This window comes from Hippichthys cyanospilos, chromosome 20, assembly GCF_059441005.1.
Source record: "Hippichthys cyanospilos isolate Australia breed blue-spotted pipefish chromosome 20, RoL_Hcya_1.0, whole genome shotgun sequence".
NCBI classification, from domain to species: Eukaryota; Metazoa; Chordata; class Actinopteri; order Syngnathiformes; family Syngnathidae; genus Hippichthys; species Hippichthys cyanospilos.
This window is the reverse complement of record NC_142388.1, coordinates 4,756,240-4,768,435: the sequence shown is the minus strand read 5'-3', so window position 1 is coordinate 4,768,435 and position 12,196 is coordinate 4,756,240. Positions and strand designations below refer to the sequence as shown.

Here is a 12,196-nt window from a genome sequence, read left to right as displayed (position 1 = left end):
TATATATATATATATATATATGAAAATACATTTTTGTTTGTTTATGTTGTTACAATTTGAGCACTGTTGAGAAATACGTTTTTTTTCTTTTTCTTTAAAAAAAAAACAATAATCAAACACAAAAACATGGCCTGTTAGAATGCTTGAATTTTTATTATTATTTTTTTTACTACTCCAAGCAGAATTGATATTTTTTTTTTTCAAAGCAAAGCAAATGTTTTGGTTTGATTTCGATTCAACACAAAGATAATCAGTACGCTATTAGGCTTTGAAATATATATGTCTATTTTCAAAACACACTGTGTGCGTTCATATACTAGCTGTAGAGTTAATAAAGGCTTTATTTCCTGTGAGAATCTCAGTTGTACCGTCAGTTAACCTTTTAAGTGTTGATCGTTCCCAGGCGGCTTGCAATTTCTGTCAGGGATCGGCTTCCACATAAAGTGGCTTCAAAATGATCTGACAAGACTTCATTTTCTGCTTTGTTAAATCTATAAATGTCAGAGGTGACGGTCCGTAACCTGGCAACACCAACAGAATCGGGGGGGGAGTATTGGTCCTGCGGGTTGATAAAACACCTGGTGGCTGTGGCACTGGCAAACAAAGGCCAAGCCAACATCAGAGGAGGTGACGCTGAACCCCCCCCCTCCAACCAGCACAGGAGACATGATGCATGATTACACCTGTAATCTCCACAAAGCCGCGAGCAGTTATGAGAGGCGTTCACTGGCTTAAACTGGCTGCAGTAATAATGTTTCGCCGCCATTGTACTTGCATCCCAGCAAGTCGGCGACTTAAGCTCTGGGGAGGTTTTACATTTTTATTGCTTGGTGTTAAAGACACCATAAAGCTACTGCATCATGGGAGGAGGCCTGCATGTGATGGCTGCAACCTTTAGTTTGGACCACCCTGAGGAATGGAGCTATTTTATTTTGTTAATGGTCAAATGATGAGAAAATAATGTAAAAATAAAATGTTGTATATCCTGTCCGTGGTAGACTTGCTCAAACGCGGGGTGTTCTCCACTTTAGTATGGAGAAGAACTTTGCTGTGGCTCGCTACATTAGCTTCTTTGTTTGCAATTGGGTGCTTTGCATTGATGTGATTGTCTAATCTTGAGCTGCTTCTGTGGTATGCAAGCTCCTTCTTACAAAGAATCACTCTACCTTGATAAAAGTATTTTAACTCTTTCAGTGCCAAGCATTAATGGTAAATTAAACCTCTAAAGGGCCAGTTTATTTAGTATTTTCATTCACTTTTCAAGGCCAACGGAATATTGTGTGCTAGGAAAGATTGACTTCCATTCTTCAGTTAGAATTGATGTAGGTAATAGCTGTGTTGCAACTGTGGAAACACTGCCATCCGCTGGTCACAGTTAGCACTACAGTTCTCAATTGTCTCATATTAGGTTAGCATTAGTCAAGGGTGTCAGCTCTTCTCCATAAAAAAAAAAAAAACGTATTCGACCAGAATTGTATAATTTATTATTGTTATTACTTTTTAAAAGATGACTCTCATCCATGGCACTGAATGAGTTACAGGTCTCCTATCATAGATATTTGATTTTTTTTGGAGCTTTTAACCATGTTATAATGTAAATTCCTCACCCAAAACGCTCTTAACTTGTTAGCTTTCATTATTGAGGCATTTCAAAGAATTCCTTACTTAGTTCTCGAAGGCCCTCGTACTACCTTTACACCACCTGGCACCCGTGCAGCGTGAAGACACGGCCACATTATCCGAGCAGCCGTGCTTATTTTAAATATTGGTAGTACACAGGAATTGAGGAGAAGAGATTTTACACAGTATCAGTTATGTAAACAACAGTTCCTCTGTTAGATACATTTTTGTTATGGTAGAACATTTCAAAGTGGCGAAAATATGCGTTTGGAAGTTCACGGCTGGACAACCGGAAAGCGTTTGTGATCGCCGTCATTTTATAGAGGCGAATTCCTACAATTGTGAGTGATGGAGAAGTTAGAGGTTAAGTACATGTTAGTTTTGTTGTATAAAGTGAACTATGTGCATTGTGTGAGTTTATACAGCAAACTCATGCCGTGTAAAGACTGCTTTGATGGGGTATTTTATTTTATTTATTTTTTTACTGCGACTACCTTTTTACGTTTCTTGAAACTTGTTATTCACAAGTGAGGGTAGGATGCAGCGAGAGATCCAAAGGCGAATCGGTGCAGCGTCAGCTGAATGAAACTTTGGAGTTTTTGCCAAATCTTTTAAAACGAGTTATTTTTTGTTAGTGTTTTGTGGCCGGTCAATTAAAACGGTGAGGGGGCTGGCTTCGGTCAAGATGTTTCCACTTCCTGGTTGGAAATATCGCAACAAAAAAAAAAACAAAACAAAAAAATAAAAATTTCAGAGGATATTAAATTGTCAATGTGCCAAAGATAAGCAAAAGCAACTCTCACGTGTGCTCCTATTTTCACATTTTCCTTCTGCTTCTGAACTTGCACTCCCACTCACAATAGAAACCCCGAACACAATGGCGGCCAATCAGCATCCACTTTAAGGCGTGATTGGCCTTAGTTTTCCAACCCCCAACAACTCAAGTGGCCTGAGACGTAAAAACGGACCTAATCAGCATACAGAAAGCATGAAGTTAGTTCCAAAATGAGACGAATCAATTCATCTGTTATTTTTTTTTTCCCGTCTGTGTGATCTGGTCTCATCCACACACAAACAAAACACACATCCAAAGAGTTTTCAGTTGGCTGATTGGATCCCGGTGGAGGAAGCTGAAGTGTCTGACAAAAAGCTGGACGAGCGTTCCCCCGACAGTTTCGCCACCTTCAAATGGTCCGCGCAAGTTGTTTTCACCATTGGGGAGGGCGTCTCGGGGGGGGGGGGGGGGGGGGGGGGGGGGGGGGGGGGAACGCAGGCGGCGCCGTCACCCGCTTTGAAATGTTGCGTCGGAACAAGGAGCTATACGGTCAGATATATTTTGCCGAAAACAAAGTGACAACCACGCAACGGCTGCCTGAGGAAAAACGCCGCCCGCGAGGAAGCAGACGTCCATTTTCTTGAGTCTTTCATGACGCAAAGAAAACAAGCGCTCCATCACGACAACGCCGAGCCTACGAGCGCACGCTATTGTGCGAGATACGCAGGTGGCAGATAGCTTCGGGTTCCGGCGCGTTCATCCATCAATTCGGGCCCTCCAGGCTTCCGTGATGTCTCGCGCATGGTGAATAACATTCGCTGTAGCGATTCCTCATTAATTGTGTTTATATACACCGGAAGGATAATTAAGGCGCGAGGAGCAATGATGCCTGTTATTGCATACATTAGGCTGGTGGGGGACATCTCCAAATCTCCATCAAGATGTTTGTTCAAGTTTGGACGACGCCTAGTTGACTTATTGTGAGAGATTGGGCTTTATGGCAAACTGCATTTTTTTTTTTTTTTTGCGAAAGCCTTTGCAATTTTATTCGACCCGTCTGTCTCCAGGGTTCCAAATTGGTATCGGATTGGTATCATTTTTTTTTTTTTTTTTTTTTTTTTTAGGGTTAGGGTTGAATTTTTTTTCAGTTTTAGACTAACCTATAACCTGTATACACGCTGTAAAAAGAACAGTTGTTGAAAGTTGATTTATATTGATTTTCCTTTTGTTATTGGTATACGGACAGTTTTAGGTAAACTTGTACAATTTTTAAAGATATTAATTTTATTTATAGTCGGCGCAATGAGTGGGGCAGGCTTTGTAAAAAATAATTACAGCAATAGAGTCTAGTTTGAAAATGGCATTCTGATTAATATTGTGCTTGCAGACCATGAATTAAGCAGCAAAATCCACCTGTTTAATCCTTTTTTAAGAGAGCGGCCATTTTGCCACTAGCTGTCCACCAAAAATTACATCAAGGTTGCTCGGGAATCGGGTAACAACCAATCAAGGCTTCCCTTTTTTTCTCACATTTTCCCCAAATGTTTGTCTTCAATTAATTTGAGGAGAAAATTATTTTTTGATGCACAAATACTTTTAAAAACACTGTGCTCATTGCCGTCAACTGAAAATGCCATCAAGTGCGGAAAGCTCAGGTAACAGCCAACAACAACCAACCATTTGTTATATAGGTTTTACGCAATAAGTACATTAGTAGATTAGTATGGATGACGCATGTCAAGCTTTAAAAAGGAGACAGGCGCCGTGACCCGACCAAGGGGCAAAAGCAAAACGAGGTCGCTCTTGATTTTCCTGGGACTAGACTGGAAAGAGCTCTGAGAAGGTCAGGTTCCTGTGCTCTCCTCGTGAGAAAAATACCCTAGTTGTCTTCCTTCCTGTTTGTTGTTTATGAACTGTTTTAGGTTACTTGTACCTAACAACATGCTATTTCAAGGGGTTCAAATAAGAACAAATGATCTTTTCCAGAAAAGCAACAAACCAAACCAATCACGTGGCTCTTACCTATGTGTTTCCCATACATGTGGTAGAAAAAGCCGAAGCAGTACGCCGGAGGGTTGGTGATGCCGTAGGGATTTTTGGGGGCGATGTTGAAAAACGGACTGACGAGCCGAGCCTGATCCCCTTCCTTCCGCGGCCTGGACGTTTCGATGTACATGTAGAAACCTTGGATCAACAACAAAACAAACAATTCTGAATTTAACCAGCATTTTTTTTATGTGAAAACACATCACAAATTAGCCTTGGCTCTTAATGGTGCGTGACAGCCCCCCCCCCCTGTGCTGACTACCTTGTTTTTGCATTGACAAGAGCAAACTACACAAGACAAATCCTTTGCTTATCTCTTCTTTAATGAGAGCCTTTGTTGGAAAGGTTTGCGAGCTTGCCGCCATTATCGATCACAGGCAGGCATGACAACGGCCAGTTAAGGCTACCGAGCGGCCCGGCTCCTCCCGACAGCCAAAAATTTAATGGAATATCTCTCCGGGCTGAATCTCACATAATTATTCTCAAAGAGGAACGGGGGCCAGTAATGAAATGCCGGACATTTTGAGACCATTAGGTGATTAGAGCTGATGTATTATTTACTGCTTCAGCTGCTGCTCCTGCTGCTGGAGTTCCACTGAATTTCAAAGTCCCGTCATAGATAAGCTCCTATCCTCCATTCTATTTATTCGCTATTCATCTCGACCGTTGAATGGATGATGAAGACGGCGCGCGCTCAACGCCACGTATGGTAACCGAGGCAACCGTGGCGAGGGAGGCGTACAAGATGTTTTGATTGTATTGCGTCAAGCAAATTGGCCAAGGCATCCATTATGCAGCTGTAACTTTAAATAATTCAAACTTGTATTCTTGTTTTTTTCTTTTATATAAAATAGTGGCACTTTCAGTGGCATGTTCTAAAAAGCCTTTGAATTAATCATGTCCATCATTGCTAATTTCATATCTCGCCAAGTGCAAATGTATGTATGTGCAGTATGCATGGGTTGCGTGTAACCCAGTAAGGGTCCATGTGAATGTGGGTTTGAGTTCTGTGATTTAGCACCTTGTTTTGAACTATAATTACACACATTGTTTCGGCATTTTTTGCAGTAATAAGTGATATTTTTTGTTTTTTGTAAATATATCTAATATTTTATCGACAGTGTTTCCCCGCTACATTGCGTTTAAGTTCTTTATGTATCGCAAATTTTCATTTATGACAACAACTTTTTTTTTGCAGGTTTTGCAGTTTTTTTAAAATAGCAATTTTATTTATTTAAAAAAACAATCAACTTCTAATACACGGATTTTAATGTATGACTATATATTGCAGGTTTACCTCGCTATTTTTTTCTTGATATTATTCTTCCTTTTAATTCGGAACAGGCATTAAAGTGATAGATTTTATATATTTCCTTTTTAACAGAAGAAACAAATGAAAAAAGGGAACAAAGGAAAAAAAGTTCAACTGCTCCATGGATTTTGGTGATTGAGTATTTTTGAGAACCTTCGTGATAAATGAGGAAACACTGTTTGATAAATGATTTTCATGTACAACAAACTGCTTAAAAAAAACACATTTTGCCACTTGCTAGCAACTGAAAACATCGCGTGTGCACAAGGCTCTTAGTAACAGCCAATCACAGCTCCTTTTGTGACTGTCACATGACCGACTGGTGAGCCATGATTGGTTTTTACTCAAAACAGACAAATTATTAACTGTTCTACTATTGAAAACGAATAAATACGTGGACTCAAGCCTGCAGTAACATCCAATCATGGCTCAACAACCAATCACGACTCAGCTTCAAATATCACATGACTAAACCAAAAACAAAACTCTTGTGCATGAAAAAAAAAATGTTTATCAAATTACAACAAATTATTAACCTTTTGCAGTTGAAAATGACTAAATCCTGATTAAAGCCTCTAAATATGCCTTAAAGGGGAAGTAATCCCCCTAATTTTCTTTACAGTAGTATTTTTTGCAGCCAAACAACGACCAATCGCAGTTCAGCTTTAAAACTTCACATGGCCAAACTCAGATAACAGACGAGCCGTGATTGGTCGCTGTCGAAGCCAAGAGCAACTGCGACGTCTTTTTGAAATAGTAAAATCTCGATTAAGGCTCGGTGTACTCACCCTGCTTGGAACCGGCGCGGTCGCCGCTGGGCCCCGTGTTGGGCGTGTACTTTGTGTCGCGGGTGGCGGCGCTGTGCCGCGTCCAATCAAAGTCGTCGTTTTTGTCCTGGGTGAACATGCAGATGGGCTCCTCCTCAAAGCTGCAGTGGAACTCTCCTGACGAGAGTTAGGAACGTACAGTCAGTGTGTGCGCGTACTGTATATTCCCGAAACCTGCGGCCAGTGTGCGTGTGTGTGTGTGTGTGTGTGTGTCTCCGGGGAGATCTACAACAGCAAAGGCCTAATTACGCCAGTCGATGTAACGAACAGATTTCTAAATTAAGACGTGAACTTGCGCTGACTGCGACATTGGCGAGCTCATGCGGTGGTTTTTCCTTGAGGGAAAAAAAGTGCTCACAATGGAGGGATTTACTGCTGCGCCTTGTTTTGTTGCACCACAAATAACCCGCATTACGCGTAATGCGTTCCTGCGAGCGCGCGTGCGCGAAGGGACGCGAATCATGATAGATTTGACTCAAACACAAAGCGCACGGCGTCAAATAAAAGTGCAGTTCTTGTTGAAATTGTGTTAAAATGCGAGGGGTTTGATTTGAAAGAAAATGTAAGCGAATCTAGAGAATTTTTTTTGTTTTGGGCAAAGTTAAAATGACAAATTCCAGCATCCAGTTAGCTAGCTAGCTAGCTAGCTACGGTATAACAAACGGAAGGAAGCCGGTGTGTTTTGTATTGTGACTGACGGAAGCCTTGCAATTTGATTATGTATCATAAACATAAATGACTAGATGGACCATTTATAGTTTTTAATTAAAATATTAAGGTAATTTCACACCCATCGTTCTTCTTGATATATGTCAGCCATTACGGAGTGATGGAAAACCCACAGTCAAACTTTCAAACTGCTGCTCTCTGCTTTGCGCTACACGGCTCAAGGACAAGGCAGGACTCAGAGACGGCTTTTCTCAGATAGCTATTAATGCTCCGAATAACAACAAAACAAGAACACACCGCAGATAAAAAGTGCACTTTGTGAAACTATGCTTTTATCCGATAATATTTATTCTATTTAGTATTCATATTTATTTTATGTGTACCAATCAGAGCAGGGCTCACAATTCCGTTGTATACCAGCTGTACAATGACAATAAAGGCATTCTATTCTATTCTATTTGCAGTTATTAACACTTGATGCATATAAGGACCTTTTTCTGTCTGAGGACATAATGTCCAACTGCATTTGAATGCACCACGCAGTTAGCAGCTTGTGCCTTATCGTACAATGACTGCGTAACTGACTGGCGGTTTCTCAGTGTAATTTATAAGCGATCGGATAGGATTTTTCATGCATGGGGGATGTATCGGCATATTAAATTGTCCTTAGGTGTGATTGGGTGTGTGAATGGTTATTCCTCTCTGAGTGCCTTTTGATTGGCTGGCAAACAGTTCAGAATGTCCCCTGACTACTGCTTGAAGCCAGCTGGGATAGGCAGCAGCAAGCCTGCGGCCCTTGTGAGGACAAGCGGCTCTAGAAAATGGATGAATTAATTCAAGAAGAAAATCAAGTCAAAAAGTCTTATAGGAAATGAGGTCTTGGTTAAAAATGACCCGCTATACACAGTTTGCTAGCCGCATACGAATGTTTATTTTTGAAGGTGCGCGTAGCTTGAAGTCCATAGGTGCATGAATAGATAACGCCAAGTCGCGTGCAGGGAAAAGATGCAAAATAGGCGTGCAGAAGAAGCAGCCCACGAGCGGCGCAGTCAGAACCTCCGCGTAATCCGCGCAAAGAAACAAAGCTAAACGGCTAACCGGCGGACACGGCGTTGCCCGGCGGTGTCCTCAAAAGAAGCGGCGTTTAACATTTCGCATGCTGGGCGGATGGTTCTGCTAAATATTCATTGATTTATTTAAAAGTAGCTCGCAGCCGTTTGCTGAGTCACGACCTTGAGCGAAGCGGCGTGGGCGGCCGCGAGTCAGGTGAGTTTGCGTGGGCGTGCCGAGGAAGAGCGAGCCCAAAGTGGTCGGGCGCGAGGTCGCGCCGACCAGGAAACCTCTCACCTGTTCTCACCTCTCCGTGGGCGCACTGGTTTTTCAAATGAACCGGGAGTGGTATTTGCTTTTCGCCCCAGGGGTTTTGGATCGAATGAGAGGTTGGGGGAAGATAAGATATATTCATGCAGAAATCGGAGTTTTTCCGAACTTTTATTTAGGAGCGCGGGGTGGAAACCGTCGGCGGATGCGGACATGTTTTCAAAAGTATATGAGCAAGAGGTGCGACGAAAAATTGATAACTAATAGCTATAGCAGTAAGTGGCGGTCGAGTTTGCGCTCGCACAGCCCAAAACTGCCAGAATAGATTTAAAAAAGAATAAATGTTTAATATATGAATCAAACTGTTATTTGAATTATTTCCATATTACTTATTATGGTTTTCATTTTCACTTTCATGTATATATTTATTTCAGTTTTTATTTTCATTTATATTTATTGTCGTCTATATATTTAGTTTTTAATGCCATTTATTTATTTCAATTTATAAATGTATTGTTCAGTTTGTATTTTCATTTATTAAAGTTATTTCAATTTATTTTAATTTTTTAATTATATTCGTCATTTATGTATGTATGTATATATGTATGTACAGTACATGCAGTTTTAATGCCATTTGTTTATTTCAATTTACATGTGTACTTAGTTTATTTTTGTTTATTTATTTAGTAGTTTTTATTTCAATTCATTTGTATTTCTTTAGTCATTTTTTGTATATTGTATTTTTGTAATTTTTTTATGTACTGCACTGTATGTATGCATGTCTGTATGTACAGTTTTTAATGTTAATTATTTAAATGTTTTCTATTCATAGATGTGTGGTTATTTAGTTTGTATTTATATATTTAGTTTGTATTTATATATTTAGTTTGTATATATATATATATATATATATATATATATATATATATATATATATATATATATATATATATATATATATATATATATATATATGTATATATATATATAGGCAGTATTGGTCCTCCATAGATTATTGATGTACAATGCAAGTTGATAACTTAGGTTTGTGTGTCATGACGCCATCTTTGTCGACTATCACTATGGATTCCATTCAAATGCATTTGGCAGGTAATGTTTCAGATTTACCATGTACAGGTGTCATGTACGCCATACTTACTTAGGTGAGGGTTGATGGGAGCTGTGGAAGACAAGCAAAAAAAAAAAAAACAACATTAGAAAAGCTTGCCATGAACCAAATACATGGAAATATAACGTATTTAACCTTCGTAATTGTGTTAGATAAAGTGGCATGACCTTGTGGGTGATGTCAGTTTGTCTGCTTGTGAGTTTATGGAGGTGAGTTGTGGACTACAGCAGCTGTTTGCTCCATTCCCGCCTTAAATGCATCAGCGACATGCAAGGGCAAGGTTGTCCCCCCCCCCATTTCACACAAACACACAATTTGCGGACATTTCTAAGTCAAGATAACATTGTATTTCCAGTGGAACAAAAATATATGTATGTCAGCCTGACCACTTTAATAGGATTTCTTTTTTTCTTAGAAATGCTTTTAGCGGCATTGCCGAATCTCCTGTACAAGGTTATTCTCATTTAGAGCTCTAAGCCCATTTCATAGTTCCGCAAAAACATCAAAATGAACCACCGTCGCGTTCACTAATCACATTAAACCCTTCACTCGTCCTTTCTTAGTTCCCGGCTCCGCGGTTAACAGTGGCGCTCTCCATTTTAAGGTCGGGGGGGGGCGTCACAAAAGTGGAGGCAACTGCAACCAGTCAGTTTTTCTGCACTTTGGGGGGGGAAAAAAAAATGTTTTCCAAGCAGGGTAAACAGCATTTAACCTGCCAGGAAGATTCATGAGTATTTTCCAATGATCGATGGCTGACCGACCAAATAGATGTGATGCAGCAGCTCAAGCACAAAACTATGTAGCTGCATGATTTATGGACGCTCCCCAGCCACTAAGGGAAGAGAGGAGGGGTGGGGATTGATTAGAATCCAAACAATTAAAGCCAGTAATAACAAATCATTCCCGCAACGCAAAAGTGGTCCTTAAGCCTGTGGAGACACAGGGTGGATGCTGAGCTTTGGGTTGCCCGTTGCTTCTTGGAGTTATTGAAATTCAGCTTTTTAGAGGGAAAAGACACACAGGCAATGTTTTTTTCGGTTTTTATTTCAAACTTTTCAACACAGTTGAGAAACAAGAGCAGGACCAACATTTTCAACATTACACCGTCACACTTGGATTGTTAGAATACTGCACCAACACAACAGTGGGAAGGGGGCTCCTCCTCCCTGTGGTCCCTTCTGAAGGTTTCTTATTTTCCCCAATTGGAGTTTTTGAGTTTTTTCTTCCCCTTCTGGGAGTTTTGTTCAGGGGATGTTCAGACTTGTTCAGACTTCTTTCCACCTGAGACCCTTTGAGACTTTGGTGGTTCAGGGCTATGCAAATAAACTTGATTTTAACAGAAAGTCACTGTTTGCGTTTTTACTCGTGCAGTGCCCCTAGTGGTGAATTTCAAACTCAAAATCAAAAATTTAGATTTTTGGAAGATTGCCCTCTGGTGGCCAAAGGAAAAAATAACAACAAATAAGCAGCACTGGACTTTAAGCCGAAGGGTTCAAAACATGAGAAAAAAATGGTGGTTTACAGTCTAAAATTTATGATTATATATGCTGTATATTTTATGCACTTTATGTGTGTACATACAATGTCCGTCAGGGGGTAAATCCAATTTCGTGGAATTCACTTTTTGGGTGTTTTCTAGTCCCCATTACACTTAAAAAAGTACTTTACACACCGCCGCTTACTCTCAACTCTCAAAATACCGTCCCTAATAATGTGCCCGGCGATGGTGTTTATGCCGCAACTGTGGGGGTGCGCTCACCATATAAACACTTTAATAATCTTTTATGCTGCCAATCCAAACCACAGCGGACTGCGCAGAATGAATAGCACTGCAGCATAGCAAGTGTGCGCGCATGTTCGAAGGTGGTTGCCGCCGCAAAAAAAAAAATATATTAAATGACCACTCGGAGCCTAGGGCCTTTTTTTTTCCCTCCACGCCACCCTCTCTTCTTTCTTGCACGAGCGCGCTCACAGATAATATGTTTTGTTGTCACGTTTTATTATTTATTTTCCTGTTGTTGTTGCCGCTACCTGCAGCTGGCTCGCTATTTGGTATGGTCCGCATGAACGTGTCTGCTCAAGCAATGCGTCTTCTCCCACTGAGGAAATCAAGCCGAGGGAGCCCAGAGGCTACTTCGCTGCTACTTTGCACACGGTCTCAAACGCACAAATGGGATTTAACTTGCAATTTAACGCAGCGAAATATATCGGCTAAGTGAAAACAAACGGGCTGGAATACAGCGCCGAAGTTGATGCAACTATTTCACACGATATGTTGTTTAAAATGGAGGACGAAGAGCCTCACACGATGACTGATGATGAAATGGAGAAGCTCGCCGGCGCCAATGTTACGCATCACTTTCGCATGACAATCCCCCAAAAAGGAAGAGGAAAAAGCTCATTATGTGACTGAACCAATGCTGTGAAGTAACTGTATTTTGGTTGTTAAAATACAGTGGGTTGGAGTTTATGAAATTAATTGTTGGGAGCGTAACACG

The 12,196-nt window shown here is 40.6% G+C and overlaps 1 protein-coding gene across 1 annotated transcript in view; it reads right to left on the bottom strand.

Moving 5' to 3' along the window:
* The window catches only part of LOC148407017 (MAM domain-containing glycosylphosphatidylinositol anchor protein 2), a 199,947-nt gene that overhangs the window by 18,564 nt on the left and 169,187 nt on the right, over nucleotides 1-12,196 (bottom strand). The window contains exons 15-17 of the mRNA XM_088402897.1: nucleotides 9,729-9,749; nucleotides 6,542-6,697; nucleotides 4,418-4,579 (exon numbers count right to left, since the gene is read on the bottom strand). Of these exons, the coding sequence (XP_088259023.1) occupies nucleotides 4,418-4,579; nucleotides 6,542-6,697; nucleotides 9,729-9,749 (339 nt within the window). The remainder of the gene's footprint in view (nucleotides 1-4,417; nucleotides 4,580-6,541; nucleotides 6,698-9,728; nucleotides 9,750-12,196) is intronic.